This window comes from Hyperolius riggenbachi, chromosome 3 (assembly GCF_040937935.1).
Source record: "Hyperolius riggenbachi isolate aHypRig1 chromosome 3, aHypRig1.pri, whole genome shotgun sequence".
NCBI lineage: Eukaryota > Metazoa > Chordata > Amphibia > Anura > Hyperoliidae > Hyperolius > Hyperolius riggenbachi.
Genome location: NC_090648.1, coordinates 366,903,246 through 366,930,037, shown reverse-complemented (window position 1 = coordinate 366,930,037; position 26,792 = coordinate 366,903,246). Strand labels below are relative to the sequence as shown.

At 42.8% G+C, this 26,792-nt stretch overlaps 1 protein-coding gene and 1 long non-coding RNA gene across 2 annotated transcripts in view; both read left to right on the top strand.

Annotated features, from left to right (window-relative positions):
• The first annotated feature begins 3,135 nt into the window (after positions 1–3,135).
• On the top strand, positions 3,136–4,497 carry LOC137562341 (piggyBac transposable element-derived protein 3-like). The gene has a single exon (XM_068273677.1). The coding sequence runs from the start codon at positions 3,136–3,138 to the stop codon at positions 4,495–4,497; it is 1,362 nt and encodes a 453-aa protein (XP_068129778.1).
• An 11,887-nt stretch (positions 4,498–16,384) lies between these two features.
• Positions 16,385–26,792, top strand: part of LOC137561574 (uncharacterized) — a 31,844-nt gene continuing 21,436 nt past the window's right edge. The window contains exon 1 of the long non-coding RNA XR_011030058.1: positions 16,385–16,896. This is a non-coding gene — a long non-coding RNA (uncharacterized lncRNA). The remainder of the gene's footprint in view (positions 16,897–26,792) is intronic.

The window sequence follows — 26,792 nt, the reverse complement described above, 5'->3', positions numbered from 1 at the left end:
CAGTACAGTGGCCGTACAGAAATGCTATATAGTGGTGGGTGAGCGGTTTACTACTATTCCCAGCAGCGACACAGAGCACAATGCTATACAGTGGTGGGTGAGCGGTGTACTACTATTCCCAGCAGCGACACAGAGCACAATGCTATACAGTGGTGGGTGAGCGGTGTACTACTGTTCCCAGCAGCGACACAGAGCACAATGCTATACAGTGGTGGGTGAGCGGTGTACTACTGTTCCCAGCAGCGACACAGAGCACAATGCTATACAGTGGTGGGTGAGCGGTGTACTACTATTCCCAGCAGCGACACAGAGCACAATGCTATACAGTGGTGGGTGAGCGGTGTACTACTATTCCCAGCAGCGACACAGAGCACAATGCTATACAGTGGTGGGTGAGCGGTGTACTACTATTCCCAGCAGCGACACAGAGCACAATGCTATACAGTGGTGGGTGAGCGATGTACTACTATTCCCAGCAGCGACACAGAGCACAATGCTATACAGTGGTGGGTGAGCGGTGTACTACTATTCCCAGCAGCGACACAGAGCACAATGCTATACAGTGGTGGGTGAGGGGTGTACTACTATTCCCAGCAGCGACACAGAGCACAATGCTATACAGTGGTGGGTGAGCGGTGTACTACTGTTCCCAGCAGCGACACAGAGCACAATGCTATACAGTGGTGGGTGAGCGCTTTACTACTATTCGCAGCAGCGACACAGAGCACAATGCTATACAGTGGCGGGTGAGTGGTGTACTACTGTTCCCAGCAGAGACACAGAGTGGCAGTAAACACAATGCTATACAGTGGTGGGTGAGCGGTGTACACAGAGTGGCAGTAAACACAATGCTATATAGTGTGGGTGAGCGGTGTACTACTGTTCCCAGCAGCGACACAATGACTGGGGGGACCCTGGATAGCCTGGCTGGAGAGAAAACTACCCTGCCTGCCTACCCAAAGCTAAACCCACAGACAAATGGCGGAGAAATGACGTGTATCGGGTATTTATTTACCCGAACCACGTGACCCGTTCGGCCAATCAGAGCGCGTTCGGGTCCGAACCACATGGCCCGTTCGGCCAATCACAGCGTTAGCCGAACGTTCAGGGAACGTTCGGCCATGCGCTCTTAGTTCGGCCATATGGCCGAACAGTTTGGCCGAACACCATCAGGTGTTCGGTCGAACTCGAACATCACCCGAACAGGGTGATGTTCTGCAGAACCCGAACAGTGGCGAACACTGTTCGCCCAGCACTAGGTCAGGCTATACCTGTCTCAGACATCTTCCTCCAGAACAGGGCCACTGGACTACATTACTGGGGACCAGTGGCAGCTGATTGGACAGGTGTGTAAAGTCTTGGAGCCATTTGAGCAGGCAACAAAATTGGTCCGTGAGGAGCACTGCAGCATATCAGAAGTGCTCCCTATTGTCTTGGGGGAGTGAGTGAGCATGCTCAAGTCCTGGACGAGGAGGCAGAGCTTGTGGAAGCGGAAGAGCCCATTGTCCGGGGGTTGGAGCATGATGACAGTTCCGACAGCCAGGAAGAGGTGATTAATGGCAGACATCTCTTCCCTATGGCTGCGCATATGCTCCAGTGCCTCCGTAGGGACCCCCGGATTAAAACTCTAAAATCAAGGCTCGACATGTGGGTGGCCACCATCTTAGATCCCCGGGGGAAGGGGAAAATGCGGCAGTTCATACCCCCCCCCCCCTTCCCAAGCAGATGACAGGATGAGCCACATCTGGGATGCCCTTCTTCGTTGGGCTTTAGATGCATTTACTGAACCTGTATCCCGGGCCCAAGCTACCAAGCCTCATCATACTCAGCAAAGGTCTGGTGTTCCCACTCCCAGCAGCAGCACCAATAGCCAATCTGTGAACCTGCTGAGTATGTTGAAGGAATTTTATCAGCCAATGTCAGATACTCCTTCTAGCAGCAGCACCACCAGCGGGCAAAGTAGTCACCGCCAGCTCCTGGCCCGTATGGTGAATGATTACTTGGGGTCAGCCAGTGCTCCAGACAATATGGAGAGTGATGACCCCATGGAGTATTGGACAAAACCTGGATACCTGGCCTGAACTCGTTCAGTATGCACTAGAGGTTCTTGCATGCCCCGCCGCCAGCGTTCTTTTTGAGCAAGTATTTAGTGCTGCAGGTGGGGTGGTCACCGACCAACGGACCCGTCTGTCCACAATGTGGACATACTAACGTTCATTAAAATGAACGAGTCATGGATCAGTGTTGATTACAAGGCCCCGCTCACTGATTCATGATGAAGATTAGACAGACTAAATTAAAATGTTGCTGTTTTTCAAGCCTCAAGTGGTCTCCCTTCCTTTTTTTTTTTTTTTGCATTTTAAGATCATAAAAATGCAGCTTTTGCAGCTGTCTGGCGTTATATTCTACCCTATATTTTGGCCTACTGCTGCTCCCAAAAAAAAAATTGTAATCAGGATTGTGATTCAGCCACCACTAAAACTAAAGTTATCAGCAGGACTGCCAGGGAACTGGTATTTGTTTAACCCCCAGAGACCCAGTGTTGTAATATTACAACATCACATTTAAGGCTACAAAAATAAACCCTCCCCCATTTTTTTTCTTTTTAAAACTTCATGTACATTACTAATAGAACCTATTGTTCAGTTCTGCAACACCATTGGATGGTTTAATGTGTAAATAGGTCTGTTTATCTGGCCATGAACTCATACAACCCTGTTGCCTGCTTTGGAGTACATCATCTTGTTGTTTTGGACGGGATACATCAGGACTAAAGTAAGTGAAAAGCTTGAAATATTTTTTTATGTGATCATTAATATGTGTAGATCATGCAGATTTTATGTCATCATTGAATATACTGATTTTAAGAGATTTAGAGCTGGTTATTTCTATGTTGTAATTTTACAACAGTGGGTCAAAGTGATAGCAAGGTTTTGTCTGCACTTTAAACTTGAGAAGGTGATAAATCTCTAGGAGGTGAGGATTAAAGTGTTTGCATGTCTAATTGAACAATAGGTCTACTTGATAGAAGTTGTGGAATGGAAAGTGTGAAGTTTTAGGAACATGTGAATCTTTGCATTAGAATAATTAGTTAATTTGCTTTGTAGTTACTTAGCTTTTCTTTCAACTTTCAGAATGTCTGAAACCAAGAAAAACCAAATCATGTATAGTGTGCAGGATGTAATTGAGGCCATCCAGAATGGGGACAGTGACTTGGAAATGCCCTTTGACACAGATTCAAGTGACGAAGAGGAATATGGAGTTATCGGTGAAGTGGACAAGGAAAATAAATTACCCGATGACCACCTAACTTCTGATGTTCAAATCATCCCAACAGAGACAGAACATCCTGATGCCAAGGCTGGGCCCCGTGACAGATATCGATGGCTGAAAAAGAATTTCATCTCTCCCAGTACTGATTTTTCTGGTCAGGATGTCAGTAATGATGTCCATTCCCTCTGCACACCACTGGAGTACTTTCAGAAGTTTGTGACAGAAGATCTGATCAACGCTCTGGCAGATAACACAAATCAGTACAGTTTTCAGAAGAAAGGATCATCTATAAACACAAACACAAAGGAAATAGAGCAGATGATTGGCATGTATCTGAAGATGGGTCTTGTCCAAATGCCTGGAGTCCGTATGTACTGGGAAGCAGACACAAGATACAGTCCTGTCGCTGATGTAATGTCACGAAACAGATTCCAGTCTCTGTTGACATCATTACATTTTGTGAACAATCTAACCGTGTCTGAGATGGAACAAAAAAGTGACAAACTCTGGAAACTCAGACCATGGCTTGATGCTTTCAGAGAGAAATGCCTAAAAGTGGTCCCTGAAGAACATAACTCTGTTGATAAAATGATGATCCCTTTCAGGGGGAAATTCAGCAGTATCAAACAGTACATGCGTGGCAAGCAAAACCCATGGGGGTTCAAGCTGTGGGCAAGGACTGGAATCTCTGGTATACTTTGTGATTTTGATGTGTACCAAGGCAGTGTGAATGGAATACGGGCAAGATCTGAACTTGGACTATCAGGGGATGTTGTGATGAAACTTGCTTCCACACTTCCACATAGTCACAACTACAAGATCTACGCAGACAACTTTTTCACCAGCATCCCATTGATAGTTAGGCTGCTGGATTGTGGAATTCATTACACAGGAACAGCCAGACAAGTGCGCCTTCCAAACTGTAATCTTGAGGATGAGAAAAGCTTGAAGAAAAAGGGAAGAGGAAGCTTTGATGTCAGAGTGGAGTCAAATCACAACATTTGTGCTGTGAAATGGTTTGACAACAGACAGGTTACACTTGTGTCTTCCTTTGCTGGCCCACAACCAGTGGAGAAGATTCAACGCTGGGACAAAACTGCCAAAAGATTTGTTGAAGTTGAGAGGCCTTATATCGTGGCTGCCTATAACAAATTCATGGGCGGAGTGGATTTGTTAGACTCATTTGCAGCAAAATACAAGTTTCCACTGAAGTCCTGCCGCTAGTACCTTTACTTCTTCTGGCACACCATTATCCTAGCTGTGATCAATGCTTGGCTCCTGTACAAAAGGGACTGCAAAGCTTTGGATATCCCAAAGAAACAGATGCTAAACAGGAGAATGTTTCAGGCCCAGTTGGCATCTTCTCTTATCCTGATCGGAACGGCTGGGTCAGTGTCAAAGCGAGGGCGACCATCTGCAAGCCCAGTTTCATCAAGAGGGGGCACCTTGACTTCCCAAAAGAGGCAGTTTACAGATGATGGAGGTTCTTCAGCTGCCATGACAGCCAAAAAGTCAAATGCACACCCTCCAAAGGAAGTTTGCAAGGACATGATTGGACATTTTCCCATCAAAGCCGATAGAGGACGGTGCCGACACTGTGCAAAAGGCTATACCAACACACTTTGCAGGAAGTGCAATGTTCGCCTCTGCTTTTCAGAGCAAAATAACTTTTTTTTGGAACTACCATAACTGAATAAATGAACAAATAAAACATGCACATATAGGGCTCGATTCACAAAACCGTGCTATGAAGATAGCACAAGTGCTATTTTTGCACTAGTGCTATTTCATAGCGTGGCCGTTTTTGCCCGTATTTGCGCTAACATGAAATTTTTTGTGCAAAAACACGAAATTTCTTGATTACCGCTGATAGAAGTCAATGGGCGCTTCACAGGGAAAAATGTGCGTTTTAGCGCTAAGCGCAAAAAAATAACGTTTACACACAAACAAATTCACAATAGTGCGAAAACGCAAAAAAAGGTGTGAAAAAGGCTGTGCTATGTGTTTTCATGGTTTAGTGAATCAAGCCCATAGTCTGGGTCCAATTTTTTTTATATGATACTCATTTTTTGTATTAAATTGATAATAAAAATTACTTTTTTCTTTATTATACTATTGTTGTTGTGTATATACATAAACTTAGGTAGGTCTTTATAAGCTGTAAAGTACAAATAAACTTTTAATTATTCCTTACATGTGTTCAAGGAGAGAGAGTGACACTATTGAAATTCTGCTACCTTACAGGCCCAGCGTTGCAATTTTACAACATCCTCCCCAAAAGTTACTAAAATGTCAAAATAAAAAAAAAAACACTGATTTAGGGATCACAAGCCTCCTATAACAACATGTGAACGTTCGAAAAAAAATTTTTACGTTTTTTTCTATATTTGGGTCTCTGGCGGTTAAAATGAAACATCCATTAGGTTCCCTTTAACATTGTGGAAATGGTTCCGCTGGAATATGGAATTCTGCGGAATACCACGGGGATCCGCCGGAATGTAGCGGTGATGGAATTTCGTTACAGCAGAACGCTGAATTACCGCGATATCAGAAATCGCCTGTTCCAATCATCCCTAGTTGTAGTATAATGGCGCGTGTGCATGGCAACGCAGCGCACAAAACACACGCTAACAGTGGCAGTGAAGCCTATTTTTTTATCAACTGTATACTTCACTGTATGTGACAACACATGGATAGCGTGTAGTGCCACTTTTCCTATCCGGGTGCATTCCTCCTGTGGCAGGGAAAACAATGGCCACTGTGAACCAAACCTCAGGGCTCCTTCACCTTGAGGCCCATGTGTGCTGCAGTCAGTTATGTCCAGGGATGGATTTTTACTCTTTACCATCCATGACAATGGTCAGCAGCTACCCCCTTCAGTATAGCCAGATGTCCCTCCCCCCCCACCCCCTCCAGTATAGGTAGCCCATTGACCCTTCCCTCTAGAATAGACAGCCAGATGACCCCCCCCCAACACCTCCAGTACTCCAGTATAGGTACCCAGATAACCCCCCCCCCCCCCTCTCCAGTTAATAGTCTGACCCCCCCACTTTTGATGACCCCTCCCCCTTTTCTCTAGTGTAAGAAGCCATATGGCCCTCCCACTTCTGTATAGAAAGCCTGCTGCCCACCCACCGCTTGATCCTGTGGTGCCCTTGGCCATGGCCTATGTGACCTTGGCTTAAATCCGGCCCTGGTCATGGCACACTGCACATAGTGTACAGTCTACATGGTAACATGACAGGCCAAAGACTCTTATGTTACCATTTACAGTACAGCTATGCATTCCTGTGTTCCTGTACATAGTAATGTAGCACTGCCAGGAACATTTTATTGTATGAAGCCTTTTGCAATTCCGATTTTTTTTTTTCCTCTAAATCTGATTAAAAAAAATCTGATTGTATAAAAAATTGGAATCCCAGGTACAGATTGCCCGAACGGTTCCAGGCGAAATTTGGGTGGAACTTTTCCGGAAGTTCGATTCACCCCCATAGTGCACCATTAGGGTCAACTTTGACCCTCTACATCACAGTCAGCAGGCCCGTTGTAGCCAATCAGGCTACACTATCTCCTGGAGCCACCCCCCCTTATATAAGGCAGCCATCGCTGGGCATTACAGTCGTTCGTCTCCCTGCAGTAGTTAGTGAAGGGAAAGCTGCTGACACACTCTCATAGGAAAATATTAGTTAGGCTCTTGTAAGCTTGTTAGCTTGCTCTTGGCTGATTGTTATTCCTAAAACAGCACCCTACAACAGCTCTTTTGATAGTTAATCTTGTTCTTGTGGTTTTTTTTTTAATTTGTTTTTTTTACCTCCCCTCCTCCCTCCCTCCTCCCCCCCTCCTCCCCCTCGAAAGGTTGGTGGTTCAAGCCCACCCAGGGACGGCCTTGCCTTTTGTGAAGGGAACTAATGTACCCTTCTTAAACTTGAAGATTGTATACAAATGTAAGCCGACTGCAGAGTGGCGAAGCGGAAGTGTGCTGGGCCCATAACCTAGAGGTTGATGGATTGAAACCATCCTCTGCTAGGCACGATTTCATTTTTGCACCTCGCTTTATCGCATGGGCAAAGCGGTTTCCATAGCCCTGTAAGAGAAAGTGTAATAAGGGCCCTGCCGTAACATAGATATTACGGTAGCTAAGACAACTCCTGGGCCTTTCTTGCAGTTGAAGAGATGAGTGAAATGGCTGGCTTCAGCCTGTAATGTTAGTTGACCTGGGTTTGATTCCTGGCCAATGGTGGTATAGTGGTGAGCATAGCTGCCTTCCAAGCAGTTGACCTGGGTTGACCTGATTGATGTATACACACGCAGTAGTTTAGGCCTGCAGTTTAGCATTGAATGTGATTTCTGCCCTTGAAACACTGCTTTGTGTGAAAACTAATTTTTTTTTTTCCGGGACTTTTGACGTCTATCCCAGTCAACCATGTCTCCCTCCAGGTGTTAGATGCTTTGTAACCTCTTTTCCATCACTTTTCTGGCCAGCATAATTTTTTCTAATTTTTCAAGTTCGCCTCCCCATTGAAGTCTATGGCAGTTTGCGAACCTAAAATCGGCGTTTTGGGCCATCTCTAATCCCAGGTAGTATGCAAGAGGACTGACACACTTTTTGCTCCAGCCGCATACAGTGAACAGGATAGGGTCTGCAAAAAAATCTCTCTTTTCTATATAGGAGTAAACCGAGAGTCTTATCTATTTGTCGTAAATACCTCACAATCCTTGCAAGATCTCTTGTAATTAGATTAGATCAGATTAGCTTCACTGCCTTCTGATTGTTCTAAGATTGTCAGTCATCTGGAATAGAGTCTGAAGAAGGTTTACAAGCTAAAAGCTTAGTTTTTCTTTTAAGCTAGCCAATAAACTAGAGCTTGCATTTTATGCAATGCTTAGCTACTAAGATAAGGAATTACACAGTGTTTCTCACCCTCCTGCCCAGTGATGGGCTGAAATTTTGCATCAAAATTCGCATTTCTGCATCATAATCGTAACGTGAAATTTCAGGGCAAATCATAAATGATTTTGTATGTAATAGTAGTATTTCATAATTTTGCTTAATTTTTCGTGAAATCTTTTGCCGACTTTGGCAGTTAATAGCAAAGCCTCCCTACATACTATTGCTACATATTTTAAGGAGAATAGTGGGTACAAGTCAAAAAAAGAACTTTCAAAAAGACGTAATTTTAACCACTTCACCATTGAGGGGGTTTACCCCCTGACCACCAGAGCAATTTTCACCTTTCAGCGCTCCTTCCATTCATTCGTCTATAACTTTATCATTACTTATCACAATTAAACGATCTATATCTTGTTTTTTCCACCACCAATTAGGCTTTCTTTAGGTGGGACATTATGCCAAGAATTATTTTATTCTAAATGTGTTTTAATGGGAAAATAGGAAAAATGTGGGAAAAAAAAATATTTTTCAGTTTTCGGCAATTATAGTTTTTAAATAATGCATGCTACTGTAATTAAAACCCATGAAATGTATTTGCCCTTTTGTACCGATAATAAAACCGTTTAAATTATGTCCCTATCACAATGTTTGGCACCAATATTTTATTTGGAAATAAAGGTGCATTTTTTTCAGTTTTGCGTCCATCCCTAATTACAAGCCCATAGTTTATAAAGTAACAGTGTTGTACCCTCCTGACATAAATATTTAAAAAGTTCAGTCCCTAAGGTAACTATTTATGTATTTTTTTTATTGTACATTTTTTAATTTTTTTTTTAATTACAAAAAAAAAAAAAAATTGGGAGTGTGGGAGGTAATGAGTTAATTTTTTGTGTAAAATTAATTTATTTGTATGTTAAAAATGTGTAGGGTGTAGTTTTACTATTTGGTCACAAGATGGCCACAGTAACTTTTTGTTTTATTGCGACCTCCAAGCGTCCTTCCAAAAGCTTGGAGGAAGTACTTGGAGGCTGGGTAAGTTTGTATCTTTTCACAATGATCGCGCTGCCCATCGGAGAGCAGCGGATCATTGTGGGGCTTAGATCAACGAACGGGAATGAATTTTCCCGTTCATTGATCTCCGGGCGGGCGGCGGCGTGTTTACTAGCGGCGGGCGGCTTGTTTACGAGCGGGAGCGCGGACAGCGGCGGGAACGCGGAAAGTACAGATTTCTCCGTCCCTGGGGGTTAAAGGATGGAAAAAGGGACGGAGAAATCCGTACGGGCGGGGGTAAAGTGGTTAAAAATGCAGTTTAAAAACCTTTGCATTTTTTAAATCGATTTTCTCAAAAACGATATGGTCTGTTTGGAAAATTCTTTTTTTCCCTTGTACCTACTATTCCCTTTAACATAGGTACTCATTTTGGTGTCAGTACCGTGTATGGGGGCTTTGCGATTAACCTCCAAATTCGGCACAAAATTACTCAAAAGTGCACGAAAATTATGCAAATTTTTATGCGAAATTACGAATGACTGCGAAATCAATTTAGTTTGCAAATCGTAATTACGTATAGACGTAATTGCGAAAAATGTATGTGAAATTTTGCAAAATCGTAATTTTGCTGATTACGATCATCGCTGCTCCTGCCTCTTCACCCTCCCCTTGCTTGTGGAGTCATGAGACAGTCTGGGGGATGGAATTATTTGTCTGTGATCTGTCTACACAGGAGCAGCTTGCTGGCAAGTCAGGATTAAAACATGCCAGCAAACTAGTAAAGTACATCTGTAGGTAACTTTTCTTCAATAATGGCACCATTATTTGCACAATCTGCGCTGCTCAAAAGCCTCTGAGTTCTGATTGTGATGTTGGTATCTATCATTGCTGAACTAGTTAGCCTTAACTTTATCACCTAAGTTAGGCAAAAAAAAATCTAAATCTCGCCATACAAAACATCATCAATTTTGATCACCTAAATGGGCCTCGCCAGCCAGCCATTGACCCCCCCCCCCCCCCCCCCCAAAATGAAATAAATATATAAAATAAAAAGAAGTGAAGCTGGCTGGAGCTTCACTGGGTGGTAGAGAGAAGAATCGACTTTGAACAATCTGGGATCTGGGGGAGGCAGCAAAAAATGTAAATGTTAAATTATTAAAGCCCCACGCAGGTAATATAATTAGAGAATATAAAGAAAAATACATAATCATATGATTCCTACAGTTAAAGCTACATGCCAACATTCAGTAGTTGCAAAAGCTGGAGCAGATGTAAAGTAGAATTGAGAATAAATCCATCTCCAGTCATCAGCACATTAAAGTAGCAATACGAAAGGTCAAAGAGGAGAAACTTACTCCAAACACTGCTTTTCTTCTGGAAGTCCTATAATAGTACTAAGATAAGATACTAAGGAGGAACACTAGCTCAAAAATTGCAATGTTAAAAATAAATATCGCTGGAGCCAGGCTGAGTAATGTATAAGAGGCTGGATCAGGGGGATCAGAAGCGAACGGGGTGTGCTGGCCATCAATACTAGTTAGCCTAGTGCTAGCTAAAGCTTTTGCAGGAATGTGATCTGTTAGATTTATACTGGGGGACTATGAGGCTGCAAAACCTCCTGAGCGGCATAACGCTCAGGAGGTTAAACAATACGAGTTGCCTGGCAGCCCTGCTGATCTATTTGGCTGCAGTAGTGTCTGAATCACACCAGAAACAAGCATGCAGCTAATCTTGTCAGATCTGACAATGTCAAACACCTGTGTAAAATTGGGAAGGGTAAGGGGAATTTTTGGGACCCAGACCACATTTTCTTTGTTTTGCACTGTAAGTTAAACCTAGCCCACACTATTGTTTATAACAATTGGACACGTGACAAGGGCCAAACAAGTTAGAAAAATGGTCATTTATTAGGTAATATGCAAAGTTTAAAAGTGTACAGCAAGACATAACATAAAAACAGCGATGTTGCAACTACCACCACACTCCACACTGATCTGATCACACAAACAGCCACAGCCTTGCCAAGCGCATGCGGGCCCCAAAGTTAGTAAGGCTACCTCACAGTTAGGGTCATGCAGGTCCGATGGAACTTAAGGATTTAACCACTTTACCCCCGCCCGTACGAATTTCTCCGTCCCTTTTTCCATCCTTTAACCCCCAGGGACGGAGAAATCCGTACTTTCCGCGTTCCCGACGCTGTCCGCGCTCCCGCTCGTAAAAACACGCCGCCCGCCGCTAGTAAACACGCCGCCGCCCGCTCGCCCGGAGATCAATGAACGGGAAAATCCATTCCCGTGCGTTGATCTAAGCCCCACAATGATCCGCTGCTCTCCTATGGGCAGCGCGATCATTGTGAGAAAAAACTCACGTGTCCAGCCTCCTTATACTTCCTCCAAGCTTCCGGAAGGAAGCTTGGAGGTCGCATTAAAACAAAAAGTTACTGTGGCCATCTTGTGGCCAAATAGTAAACTACACCCTACACATTTTTCACATACAAATAAATGATTTTTACACAAAAAATTAACTCATTACCTCCCACACTCCCCATTTTTTTTTTGTAATTAAAAAAAAATTCAAAAATTTACAATTAAAAAAAATACATAAATAGTTAGCTTAGGGACTGAACTTTTTAAATATTTATGTTAAGAGGGTATAACACTGTTACTTTATAAACTATGGGCTTGTAATTAGGGATGGACGCAAAACTGAAAAAAATGCACCTTTATTTCCAAATAAAATATTGGCGCCAAACATTGTGATAGGGACATAATTTAAATGGTTTTATAACCGGGACAAAAGGGCAAATAAATTTCATGGGTTTTAATTACAGTAGCATGCATTATTTAAAAACTATAATGGCCGAAAACTGAAAAATAATTATTTTTTTCCCCACATTTTTCCTATTTTCCCATTAAAACACATTTAGAAAAAAATAATTCTTGGCATAATGTCCCACCTAAAGAAAGCCTAATTGGTGGCGGAAAAAACAAGATATAGTTCATTTCATTGCGATAAGTAATGATAAAGTTATAGACGAATGAATGGAAGGAGCGCTGAAAGGTGAAAATTGCTCTGGTACTCAGGGGGTAAAACCCCTCAGTGGTGAAGTGGTTAAAGACAGTTCAAGCACAAGGCCACATTCATAGCAAATTGGCACCAATCTCTTAAAGAAGGTAGGTGCCAGAAGCCAGCAAGCGAACAGGCACAGTATCCACACGTCCAACCGGTCATATGTAATCCTCACTCTGGAGTTAGCAGGTTAAACTTACGCCCCTAATTGCATCAAAGTCCAGCTGTTTTACTCACGACACTCAGGAGAGTAGATTTCAATCCAGGTCGCCTCGCCGTTAACAAGCATGCAGCAGATCAGATGTTTGAGCTTTTCTAAGGGTCTATGGCTAAATGTAATAGAAGCAAGAGGGTCAGCAGGATAGCCAGACAACTGGTATTGCTTAAAAGAAAAACTCACAAGGGCAGAGTTTTCACCCTTTTACTAGCATGCACAACACAAAAGTTGAAACGCAAACTGCAGCACAAGTACAATGAGATAAAAATTGAAGTGGAACTTATTACAAGCACACGTCGCACAAGACGGATGAGAGGATTAGTTGGGAAAACACAACTTGAAGTGAAAATTGGAAAAGGTTCACCTTATTACTCAAGTCCTTTCCCATAAGAAACTTCCAAGAAATCGACTCCTCAAATAATGCAGAGGTACTACTGACCAACAGAAATAAATAGATGAACTATTACACTCCAAAAGCATTTAGATTCCATTTTTTGATTGGATGTTATTTGCCAATCCCAAGGGTGCCATGAATGATTAGCATAGTAACCGTGGTTTTATTTTCTCACTGGTTCAATTTGATTTCCCGCTAACAGCAAATGTAAAGCATGTAGCATTTTTACGGGTTTGCCTTTTGGTTAAATCTATGGGAATGCCAAAAGACTGCATAGAAAATGTAGCGCTATGTGATTTTCTTGTAATCTCGCAAATTCAGATTTTGTCCCCGTACACAAGGTGCAAATTGAGAAAATTGCAGCAAAATTGTGTTGAAGAGCTTTCAGGGACTAGGAAGAAGCAGATATACTTAAACACAGCAATGGGAGTGAAAAGCTATGCAAACTCAATCTGTTACCCTGCACTTTCCAAAGCAGAAATGCTGCTGCCAGTAAAATTTCAAAGCTGATTATAAGCAAAGGGAAACGCAGTATTCAAAGATACTACGGTATATTAATATAACAGATATGACATAGGCGTACTTTTGGCATCCCAATGTTCCTTCAACAAAACGGGAAAGTGGAAAACTGCTAAAAATGTAAAAAGCAGGCAAGGCATCTGGAGTGGAATATCCTGTAGGAATCCCAAAGAGAGATCTGGAAATGCATGCAAGTATTTCTGATCTTAAGAACATCTGAAGGAACACCTACAAATGTGAAAGTCTAGTTACTAAATATGACACCACTACAGTCTCACCTATAACAAAACTGAAGAGGTAAAATACTGAATTTGATATTCTTAAATCAAAGTTATATTGTCATAGAGAGGTTTTTGGAGTAATAAGGTATGGTGTGGTTTCAATATGCTTTATAATATTTTGTACTATAATAAAAGCAAACATTATTTAAACTACCAACCTGAACTTAATGGTAGAAATCATTTTCTTCAATATGTAAAAGTAAAACATTAAATGTATTACAGTGGTTTGCCATTCCCAGTAGCATTATTTATCTCTTAAAGGTAACCTGAGATGCTAGGCACATGGTGGCTGACATATTTATTTCCTTTTAAACAATACCAGTTGCCTGGTGGTTCTGCTGTTCTCTTTGGCTGTTGTAGTGTCTGAAACACACGGTCATCCAGCCAGACTTCATTCAGAAGACTCTGATCTGCTGCATCCTTGTTCAGGGTCTATGGCTAAAGCTTGGTACACACTTTCAAATTATGATTGGCCAATCACTGACCAATTTTACCACATCCACGTAATATGAGAGCCAACAGATGTTGACTATTATGAGAAGATTGTGTCGGTTAACCCTCATTCTACATGGATGTGGTAAAATTGGTCATTGATTGGCCAATCATAATTTAAAGTGTGTACCAGGCTTCTAAGTATTAAAGGCAGAAGATCAGCAGGGCAACCAGGCAGCAGGGATGGTCAGTGAGATGCAATCCTTTCCAAGTTGATGCCGGATCATGCAGCTCTTTCAGGCAAATTTATGGAAATGCAAATGTCAAATTCTGGAATTCAGCTGGTCCATTTTCAAGCTGCATAAGTTAACATACAAAATTGACATAATCCTGCAGGAACTGGGAATGATTTGCATCTTATTAACTAACCCTACCAGGCAATGTGCATTGTTTAAAGGATACCCAAAGTGACACAATGATAGACGTGTATGTACAGTGTCTAGCACACAAAGAACTATGCTGTGTTCCTTTTTTTTCTTTCTCTGCCTGAAAGCGTTAAATATCAGGTATGTAAGTGGCTGACTCAGTCCTGACTCAGACAGGAAGTGACTACCGTGTGACCCTCACTAATAAGAAATTTCCCTTTTTATCTCTTTCTTGTTCTCAGAAGCCATTTTATGCTAGGAAAGTGCTTTATAGTTATAATTTATTATCAGTGAGGGTCACACTGTAGTCACTTCCTTTTTTTTCTGCCTTGCAAGATAGGATAAATGGATAAGAACTCTATTTTATCAGTTCTCTTATCTTTCAAATTCATCTGAGTCATGTATTCAAACTGAAAATGGACAATTTAATGAATTGGTCCCCTCTGTGGTAATACTGCACAATTTACATTAGCAGAATCTATGCAGCTGATTATAACGCTGACTCGCACACTACAGAGAGCTGCTGTTCTCACATGTAACTAGCTAAGTAAATAAACAAACAGGCTGCTAAGTATGTAACTAATTAGCAGCCTGTTTTTTCTATTTACTGAGCTAGTTACAGAGAACAGCACGGCTCTCTGTAGTGTGTGAGTCAGCTTTATAATCAGCTGCAATGTCTGCTATCTGTGAAGTCCATCACTTAGTATGCTAATGAAGCAGCTCAGCTGTCTGCGAAAGCAGAATTACTGATATCATCTACTTTTTTTAACACAAGATCTATGGAGAAACTAATGCTCTCCATATTAAATAACTGATATGTGATTAATGCTAAATCATTTTCACTAAACTGCCCCTTGAAGTGGCATTTAATAGCAGTTGAAAGGTTTACATTTTCAGGGCAGTTTGCACATTCTTCCAACCACCATTTTCCAAAGATGTGAGGCAGTGGCGTAGCTAAGGAGCTGTGGGCCCTGATGCAAGTTTTACAATGGGGCCCCCCAAGCACTCTGTACATAACAATTGATACTGTGCACCATAACCTGCCAATGGCAACTACAGTGTCAGAGGTGCAAGAAGGGGATGGGAACAGTTTGCATAGATAACTGGAGTTTAACTCTTCCTGTACTGTAAACCAGGGGCGTTGCTAGCCCCAAAGATCAATAGCACGTGCCCCAGATCTATTCTGGGGTGCCCCGGATGCCCCCAGGCAGAGTAGAGCCATCACAGCACCCAGCATGGCATCACACAGTGCCCAGCGTGCCCCACAGAGGCATCACAGAACCCAGCATGTCATAACAACACCCAGCGTGCCCCGTAGAGGCACCATAGCACCCAGCAAGACACCATAGCACCCAGCATGGCACCACAGCACACAGCAATAATGTATATTCTGGGCGCTATGATGGCTCTATGTGAGCATATTGGGTGCTGTGATGCTATGCTAGATGCTGTGATGCCTTTATAAAGGCATGCAGGGAGCTGTGGTTCTTCTATGGGGGCTTGCTGGGAGTTGTGGTGCCCCAATGGGAGGCCCGTGGGAGCATGGGTGGGGGTACACTTGAAGGTCAGGGAATGCTATGGAGGGGACTGGCAGCAGGCCAGACCAGCCAGCACAGAAGCCAGGTAACTCTGCCTAGTTATGTTTAAGTGACGCAGCCTATTTATGTGATATGCTGCATTTCTGGTTTGCGTTAATGGGCGGGAGCTTCATCCAACATTTTGCTGTGCACTGCAGGCCTACTTAGACTGCTGTTAAGTTCATGTAAATTTTGCTCCACCCATGACACCAATGCATGGCCACACCCATCTTTCGGCTGGAGTGTCCAAAAGTGCTCCAGATCTTAGGATCCTAGCAATGGCTCTGCTCAGACGCGTATCTGGAGGCGTGCATATAGGGCAGGTGCTATAGGCGCCCTTTGTCAGTCTCCTTGGGGGGGCGCATCTGTGAACAAATAAATCACCCTCTCCTACTTTTAGAGTTCGCATTCTGCTGGCCGCCTGCCGCCAGCATTGCTACCGCTATGCCGCCCGACGCACAACTAGTAGAGTGGGAGGAGAGGAGGACTGTTTTGCGCTGTCCCATTAACCTCCCAGCTGAAGCTTCTCTCGTTGCCGTGGCAACGTCAGCGCCGCTCGCATCGTCCTCCTGTCCTGATTGGCTGCATGGACACCCAGCTGCAGCTTCTCTGGTTGCCCTGGCAACTTCGGCACTACAGTACTCACATCCCCTACTGTCCTGATTGGCTGCATGGTGCCATGTGTTGTGTGCCGCTAAGCCTGATGGGGGTGGAAGATGATTGGAGGAGGAAAGTGTGTGTAGCTTTAGCCGGGAGTATGATGACACACACACACACACGCATACAGTGAGTGCTGCTGAGAGCCTGAGACAGAGCATAAATCACAAGGTAATTAGAAAAGAAATTAAGTAGTATAATACTTATTATAACAAAATATTCTGCAGCAGCAGCTTGCCAATACTTTTCCACAGTCCCACATTTGATTTTACTCAGTTTAAGTCCATTTTTTTAATTATTATTTATAAAGCCCTGACATCTTCTGCAGCACTGTACAGAGTATATTGACTTGTCACTGTCGCTCAGGAGCTCACAATCTAATCCTACCATATAATTATTTTGTGGTGCATGTATTGTATCTGTAAGTTTTGGGTATGTGGGAGGTAACCAGACTGCAAGGAAGAAACCCACACAAACACGGGGAGACCATACAAACTCTGTGCAGATAGTAACCTGACTGAGATACGAGCCGGGGACCACCCAGCGCTGCAAAGCAAACGTGCTAACCACTATGACACAACGCTGCCCAATTTCCCCATATTACAGCAGGCCCCTGGTTTCCCACATTTAAATTCTTACAATTTCCATCCATTCTACAGCAGGCCACTGTTTTCACACATAAGTTCTTCTGGGGTTTTTCCCAGAATAACTGAAATTATGGGGGAAAGTACTGCTGTGGCCTGCTGTAGAATGGATAGAAATTTGTTAGAACTACTGAAATGTGGGAAAGCAGAGCCTGCTGTAATGTGGGAATTGCAAATGACTTTGTCATAAGATTCCTCCAGTTGAAAATTATGTTCACATGACTTCCTTTACTTACCTGGTGCTTCTTACAGAATCCAGGCCCCGAAGTCTTGTAGTTCCCTTGTCTTCCCGGTCCTCAATCTTGATCCGCTGAGCGGTCCTGTAAACTGTGCACACTACTGCGCATGCGTTGGCTCAATGGCGGGGCTCTTTGATTGCACTCCCATAGAACGTATTGTCCAGGCGCAGAATGCTCCCAGTCACGGGAGCACGATCAAGTAGACGTACCACCAGGCCAGTGCATGGGCAGTAGTGCACGACTTTGGACCCTTTTACACTTAATGTGTTGGTATACTGTACATTGCTTTTTTTTTCTCCATAACAGTGCATTGTAGAAAAAGCTTTCAGTTAAAATGCGTATAGTGTGAACTAAGCCATTGGGAAACATGGGCATTACTTTGAAAATCAGTTGTCCTTTCAGTTATAACTGAGAGCAACTGATTAAGTTGAAAAAGACCCTTAGCTGAGTCGCACACTTTACTGGGTCACACAATGGAACAAGGATGAGGACCAAGAGGTCAGCGAGGGAGCAACAAGACTACGGGGGCTGAAGGTGCCCCAGGTAAGTAAAAGAACAATCTTTATTTTAAAGTCGGTTATCCTTGAGGCTGGCACTTAGATATGTGTGTGTGTGTGGGGGGGGGCGCAATTTCAGCTCTTGCCATAGGCGGTGTTTTACCTAGATACGCCTCTGCCCCTGCTGGAAACAATATTATACTCCTATCTCTGCTGCTAATGTTTTATTCTTTGCTACGAATGTTCTAGTAATTATCCGTACTACACCACCAATTCATTATATCACACATTTTTTTTTTCGCTGCGGTGTCGCTTTAACAGGCAAAGCAAAAAAATATTTCTTTCACCGCATTAGGCTCTTAAAAATTGCTGTTGAGGTGAATTTGCTACATGGAGGACTTCTTTATTGGACTGTAGATCTTAAAACTCCTCAAGGAGTTTTGAATCAGAATACCAATTATTGGCTAACTTAAAAAAAATATAAATAAGAGTAAGCTTTCGGCTATTCCACCATATACATGCAACATCAAAAGGAGATGCACAGATTTTTTTTATTTTATTTATTTATTTTGAGATTAAGATGCTTTATTGTAACAAAGCATCCAAAAGGGTCTTCAGTGCTTTTTATGACAGCTAGGACCCTTTGTATACTCAATCTTCACATAACTGAGACTTTGCCTGAGACTATTGGCTGGATGGTGTAATGGTTAAGGGCTCTGCCTCTGACACAGGAGACCAGGGTTCGAATCTCGGCTCTGCCTGTTCAGTAAGCCAGCACCTATTCAGTAGGAGACCTTAGGCAAGTCTCCCTAACACTGCTACTGCCTATAGAGCGCAGCCTACTGCCTGCTGCTCTGGCGCTTTGAGTCCGCCAGGAGAAAAGCGCGATATAAATGTTATTTGTCTTGTCTTGCCTGGTACACAGGCATCGTAAATTACGAGTTCAAGATTTAGCTACAAGCAGAATGGATGCAGTATGTCTAGGCTTAAAAAGAATTATGACATTAAATATCAATACCAATGTAAGAAATTGGCTCCCTTGTTCAATATTTTATCTATAGTTTTGAACCAATTTACAAATTTCTGTTTCTGCTATTGGTTTCTCTTTCTGTGATGTAAAGTTGACTTCCAGTGCAGTATCCCGAAGATCATATAAGCGGTGTCCATGGGAACGAAAGTGTGTAGGGACAGGGAGATCAGATTCGGAATCGTCAATGGTGTACCTGAAGTTTTTACAGTTTCTCCCACGTAAGTTACTTTGTGGCATTTTGGGATAGATGAGCTCATATGCAATTAACTTTTCCTACCAAGTTTTCTCCTAGGTGATATTTTCCCACCTTGTCAATATAATGCCTTTTAAACCCCCAGCAAGCAAGAAAATACTCAAAATAATCTTAATAGTACTTTTCATCCTTTGTGTGATACTTTGGCAGTTGAAAAGTGCTGAAAGGGCATAAGGGCCGTGTTCAGATGTACCGGTTTAGTAGAATCACTGGAAGTGGTGCTTTGTACTCTGTATTCCTGTTGTATACCTGACATTGATATACTGTCAATGGAGTAGATGTGTCTGCAGGTCTCACACTTTTATTTTTTCTTTATGTGCTTGGGATGAAAACTATTTCCACCCCTATTAATACATCTTAATGACGTGTTTTTGTTTAAAAAAACCAAAAAAATCTATGTACCCCAACATTTGATGTTGCGTGTATATAGCGGTGTGCTCTAACGTCTTGTCAGCATACAGGATTTGAGTCTGGTGAAGGTGGAATAGCGAAAAGCTTACTCTTAATTTTTTTAAGTTAGCCAATAAATGATGATATCCTGATTATAAGCTTCTTGCTTCTACTGATGGCTAACACTGTACAATACTCTACTGCTACTTACGTTTCCTGGAATCATGTTATATTCTGTGGTTTTTAAAATTATGAATTGGTCCTAATGTAAAAAGTATTCTTCATGTTGTATTGGTTAATTAATTTTGAATTTTAATACACATTTTTAGTACTGTATTATAGATTTATTAGCAGGGGCGTAGGAATAGACCCTGCAGCCCCTGCAGTTGCAGGGGGGCCCCTAGCAAGTCAGGGGCCCGGAGGAGGAAAGGCTGTCACCACCGGCGTACCTACCGGGGATGCGACTCTCTCAGCCGCAGGGGGGCCCGGCCGCCCGGGGCTGCTCTGGGGCCCGCTCACTGTGCGTGGGGGGAGCGCTGCTCTGGACCCCCCAGCAAGGTGCTCAACTGGCCGCAGCGTCTAATAGACGCTGCGCCAGTTCATTCCCCGCAGCCCCGCTCCACCAGCAGCCTGCATAGTCTCCGGCAGGCAGAGCAGGGCTACGGCAAGATGGCCGCCGAAGAAGCCCTACACTGGAGACTATTTGTGTCTCTAGTACAGGGCTTCGGCAGCCATCTTGCCGTAGCCCTGCACTCTGCCTGTCAGCGCGGGAGATGTGCTGCAGGAGGACTCGGGGAGCTGCGTGTTAGATGCCGGGAGAGGAGAAGACTTCTGTCAGGTAAGTGAATTGTTTTTTTTTCACAGGTGCATTTTTTTTTCTAGTGTCTGCTGCCCACATTATGATTTTCTGGTCACTGCTGCCCACATTGTGATTTTCAGGTGTCTGCTGCCCACATTGCGATTTTCTGGTCACTGCTGCCCACATTGCGATTTTCTGGTGTCTGCTGCCCACATTGCGATTTTCTGGTGTCTGCTGCCCACATTACGATTTTCTGGTCACTGCTGCCCACATTGCGATTTTCTGGTCACTGCTGCCCACATTGCGATTTTCTGGTGTCTGCTGCCCACATTATGATTTTCTGGTGTCTGCTGCCCACATTACGATTTTCAGGTGTCTGCTGCCCACATTACGATTTTCAGGTGTCTGCTGCCCACATTAGGATTTTCAGGTGTCTGCTGCCCACATTAGGATTTTCTGGTGTCTGCTGCCCACATTGCGATTTTCTGGTGTCTGCTGCCCACATTGCGATTTTCTGGTGTCTGCTGCCCACATTACGATTTTCAGGTGTCTGCTGCCCACATTGTGATTTTCAGGTGTCTGCTGCCCACATTATGATTTTCTGGTCACTGCTGCCCACATTGCGATTTTCTGGTCACTGCTGCCCACATTGCGATTTTCAGGTGTCCTCTGCCCTCATTACGATTTTCAGGTGTCTGCTGCCCACATTACGATTTTCAGGTGTCTGCTGCCCACATTACGATTTTCAGGTGTCTGCTGCCCACATTGCGATTTTCAGGTGTCTGCTGCCCACATTGCGATTTTCAGGTGTCTGCTGCCCTCATTACGATTTTCAGGTGTCTGCTGCCCACATTACGATTTTCAGGTGTCTGCTGCCCACATTACGATTTTCAGGTGTATGCTGCCCACATTAGGATTTTCTGGTGACTGCTGCCCACATTGCGATTTTCTGGTGACTGCTGCCCACATTGCGATTTTTCTGGTGACTGCTGCCCACATAAGGATTTTCTGGTGACTGCTGCCCACATTAGGATTTTCTGGTGTCTGCTGCCCACATTACGACATTCTGGTGACTGACTGCTGCCCACATTAGGATTTTCTGGTGACTGCTGCCCACATTACGATATTCTGGTGACTGCTGCCCACATTAGGATTTTCTGGTGACTGATGCCCACATTGCAATTTTCTGGTGACTGCTGCCCACATGGCGATTTTCTGGTGACTGCTGCCCACATTGCGATTTTCTGGTGAACTCTGCCCACATTACGATTTTCTGGCCCACATTACGATTTTCTGGTGAACACTGCCCAAGTTACGATTGTCTGGTGAATGCTGTCTATGTTACAATTTTCTGGTGAACTCTGCCCACATTACGATTTTCTGTCCCACATTACGATATTCTGGTGAACGCTGCCCACATTACGATTGTCTGGTGAATGCTGCCCACGTTACAATTTTCTGGTGACTGCTGCTCACGTTACTATTTTCTGGTGACTGGTGCCCACATTACGATTTTCTGGTGAACTCTGCCCACATTATGATTTTCTAAAGGCCCACATTACGATTTTCTGGTGAACTCTGCCCACATTACGATTTTCTGGCCCACATTACGATTGTCTGGTAAAATGCTGCCCACTTTACAATTAATTTACAGTGAAACGCTGGCCCATTACGATTATTTGGCACCTATGGGGGGGGCCCCATCCAAATATTCGCAGGGGGGCCCAGTGATTTCTAGTTACGCCCCTGTTTATTAGTGTTCTTTTTTCATTTTTTTTCAATGCTTTACAGAGAGCATTGAACTGTAGGCCTTGATTCAATAAACGTTTCTATTAAGTTTTCTCATAAGATGATTTGGCTCCTTTCAATAAAATACTTCACATTTTTAGTACTACAGTATTCACATAATTTAGTACTTTTTACTTACAAAGTGCTAAAATGATTTAAATAAGATGAATAAGTTCTGCTGAGAGAAAACGAGAAAGTCCAGGATAAATGTTTATTGCATCAGTTGTCCATTTCTTATTGATAAAATTGCTTTAGTTTCCTCGTAATAGGCTTGATTCACTAATGCTGGATACACATGGTTCGTTCCCGCACTCGATTCCCGTCGGTGCGCCGCTCGATTCCCGTCGATTTGTTTATTTCCGACATGTCCGATTCGTGGTTCGATGGATCATTAGGTCGATTTGCCATACTTTACATGGCAATCGACCTAAAAATCATCGAAATGCGCTCGGAAATGTTCGGGAATAATCAATTTGTCGGGAATCGAGCGGCGCATTCGATGCGGGAACGAAACGTGTGTATTCAGCGTAAGACAAATAACATGCCTTATCAAAGTTAGTACGCCTTATCAAAGTTAACACTCCTTATCAGAGTAGCATAGTGAGTGCTTGAACTTATGCCTGCTAAATGGATAATTGGCAGGGGCTGTCCTGAGCCCTTGCGGGTTCGTAGCGCTCGCTATGCTACTTTGATAAGGAGTGTTAACTTTGATAAGGCGTATGCATGCTATATTTGTCTTAGTGAATCAAGCCCAATGTATGCAAGATCGTCTAAAATAGATTCATCATGTTTAACTTAATTTAAATTATCACTTTACTTGCCTCATTTTTTGTACTATAGTGCTTACTGGTTGCTGGAAAGTTGTTATATTAAGAAAAGAAAACGCCAGATAGCTCATAGAAAAGTTTTGTATTCAGGGATGTTGACTACATTTCTAAACATTTACTCAAACCTACTTAGATATGTATTTGATTATCATTCTTTCATATCCTTGTATTATACATTTTTAACAACATAATATACATTTCCCAATATTAATATGCAATAATTATGCTTCTTATCATCTAAAACCTGTGCATCTTTAATAAATACAAACTAAAGTAAATCTGTGTGACAAAACTAAATGTAAAAGAATACTTTCTTAAAGAGACACTGAAGTGAAAAAAAAATTATGATATTATGATTTGTATGTGTAGTACAGCTAAGAAATAAAACATTAAGATCAGATCCATCAGTCTAATTGTTTCCAGTACAGGAAGATTTAAGAAACTCCAGTTGTTATCTCTATACAAAAAAGCCATTAAGCTCTACGACTTTGAAAGTCGTGGAGAGGGCTGTTTTCTGACTTTTATTATCTCAACTGTTAGTTAATTTTTTACTTTTTCTCTGCCAGAGGAGAGGTCATTAGTTCACAGACTGCTCTGAAAGAATCATTTTGAATGCTGAGTGTTGTGTAATCTGCACATATTAGAATGATGCAATGTTAGAAAAAACACTACATACCTGAAAATAAAAATATGAGAATATTTTTTTTGCTGCTAATCTTCTAGTAATTATTCATAGTACACAACCAATTCATTATATCATATATTTTTTTTCGCTTCAGTGTCTCTTTAAGCTAGAGGAGAAAAAACCTTTATGGAAAATAAGAGCCTTTTAGCAGATGGCAATAAATCATGTGGGTTGAGCAGTAACAGCAACTGCAGATGAGGAAGTGAAAGGTTCAGGTTCAGTAAGAAAACACAGCATTTATTCAGTTATGTCCTGTGTGATGGATAATGTGGAAATCATGTCACACAATGTAAGACAAGACAGCAAAGATCTCATCAGAGCGGCGGGCTTGGTGGAATTCACTCTGTACTTTAACTGTTAGAGACAGTTTGGCATATATAGATGGGGGATATTTAAAAAGAGGCAAAACACATTTTACCAGTGTCAGCGTCTAGGAACTGATCTGCCAGCATATTGCTGCACGCTCTGCGGTCTTACGCGACCCTCAGGGTGAATTACTTTTTTTTACCTGCGGGATCCGTCCATCTCTGATCCAGCCTTGGTAATTCTTGCTGGACTCTAACTGAGATTGATTGGATGACAAGATTGTGTTTAACATCTTCTGATGCGGATTGTATACTTTATAATTTTATTGTTTTTTTCTTTTTTATAGGCCGCGACACGTGTGTTAGGCTAATAACACAACAATATGTATTAAAGGACCACTATCGCGAAAATCGTAAATTTTAAGTTTTCTTCCTGAGTAAAATGAGCTATAGATTACTTTTCTCCTATGTTACTTGCTGTCACCTAAAGTAAGTAGTAGAAATCTGACATTACCGACAGGTTTTGGGCTAGTCTGTCTCTCCAGAGGAGATTTTCAGCAAGGCCTTTAGTCTTTATAAAGACACTCCCTGAAAAAGATTTATACATAGATACTGGCCAGCCTCCCTGCTAGCTGCACATTTTTTGGGCAGTTGGATAGAGCAACTTCCATTCGCTAAGTGCTTTTGAAACTAAACAAAACCATCAGAATACCCAATGAGGACATGGGCTAGTCTAACACCTGTCGGTTCTGTCAAATTTCTATTACCTACTGTAAGTGACAGCAACATAGGGGAAAAGTAATGTATAGATCATTTTACTCTGGAAGACATTTACTTCTTATTTGCATGTTTACATGAATTTAAATTGTAATTTTTTTTGTGATAGTGGTCCTTTAAGGACATAGTATTTATGTAATGTCATATATGACTACTGCCTGTTATCATTAAAAGTTACGTTTTATGCTATATACTAACATTTACTGAGCCGTTAAACCCTCATATTTTTTGCTCTTCTATTATGTATAAATTCAAAGGGGAGGCCATTTTTGATCACCTAATATTTATATAGGTAGTGATAATCTCCGGATTAAATCCCAATGGGTTCATTCGGATTTCATCCTCCCAATTACTACAGCTGAGCGGGTGGGCGGATGTGCACACCCGCTGAACATCCGCCACCATCTTCCTCTGCTGCATCTTGGGGTCTCCTGGCTTTTTTTTTAGTTAGATTTGTTTGAGGCAAGCATACACAGGGCCCTTAGATTCGCCCCAGGCCCTAGGCAGCTGCCTAGAGTTGCCTTGTGTATGATCCAGCTCTGAGCTAATGCAGTCAGAGTGGAGTAAGATCATTCATCTGTGTACTTTTTTTTTTTTTATATTTCAGGATAAATTAAAAACAAAACAGAGGATTAGCAGTCAGACTAGCAGCATTGTTAAGTTCGGTTTCAAATAATGTGCATAAAAGTACACACACCCACACACACCCACACACACCTACACACACCCACACACACCCACACACACACCTACACACACCTACACACACCTACACACACACACACCTACACACACCTACACACACACCTACACACACACCTACACACACACCTACACACACACCTACACACCTACACACACACCTACACACCTACACTCACACCTACACCTACACACACACCTACACCTACACACACCTACACCTACACACACACCTACACACAGACACCTACACACACACACCTACACACCTTCTCTGCTGCAAATAGTGAGGGCTCTTTCACAGTGCGACGTTAAAGTCGCACGTTATAAAATACTTTAACGCAGACTAACGCACAGCAATGCAAAGTCTGTACGGCATTCACAGTCCACACGTTGCGTGTGTAACGTGTAGCGTTATTAAAAAGTGCTGCATGCTGTGCGTTTAGCAATGAATCTGCTGAGTTACTTGTGGTGCACATGCTCAGTAATGTTTTCCGTTTTTAAAATGTTCCGCAGGCGTCATTTTCGTTCCATAGTAAATACATTTTCTAACGTGCGACTTAAACGTCGCACTGTGAAAGTGTATATTGCGTTAGGGCCGCATTGTGTGACCTTAACGTCGCATCAAACGCAATGTCCTACTGTGTAAGTAGCCTAAGCCTTTGCCATAGTTGCAGGGAAGCATAATTTAGAATTGTCTGCAAAATTAACAATCATAAAAAACAATTCATAGTTCCCTGCAGACTGAAATAGTAAGTACATTTTAAAGGGACCCTTAAAACAAAAAATAAATGGAATCTGGACTTACCTGGGGCTTCCTCCAGCCCCCTGTAGTCTGCGAGCTCCCTCAGCGTCCTCTGGATACCCTTTGTGGTCCCGCTGGCTGCTTTATTATCCCGGTGATTTTGGCTGAAGACACCCATGCGTCTGCGCTCCCGGTGCAATCACACGGCCGCTGTCTTAAGCCTCCTGCACATGCGTGGTTCAGCCTTTCCAGAACAGGGAATGTGTAGGATGCTTACAGCAACCCATGTGGTGAAGCGCCGGGTGCGTGAATGGGCCGCTGAAGTCGCTGGGTTATCAGACACCAGTGGGACTACGGAGGGGACCTAAAGGGTGCCAATGGACTTC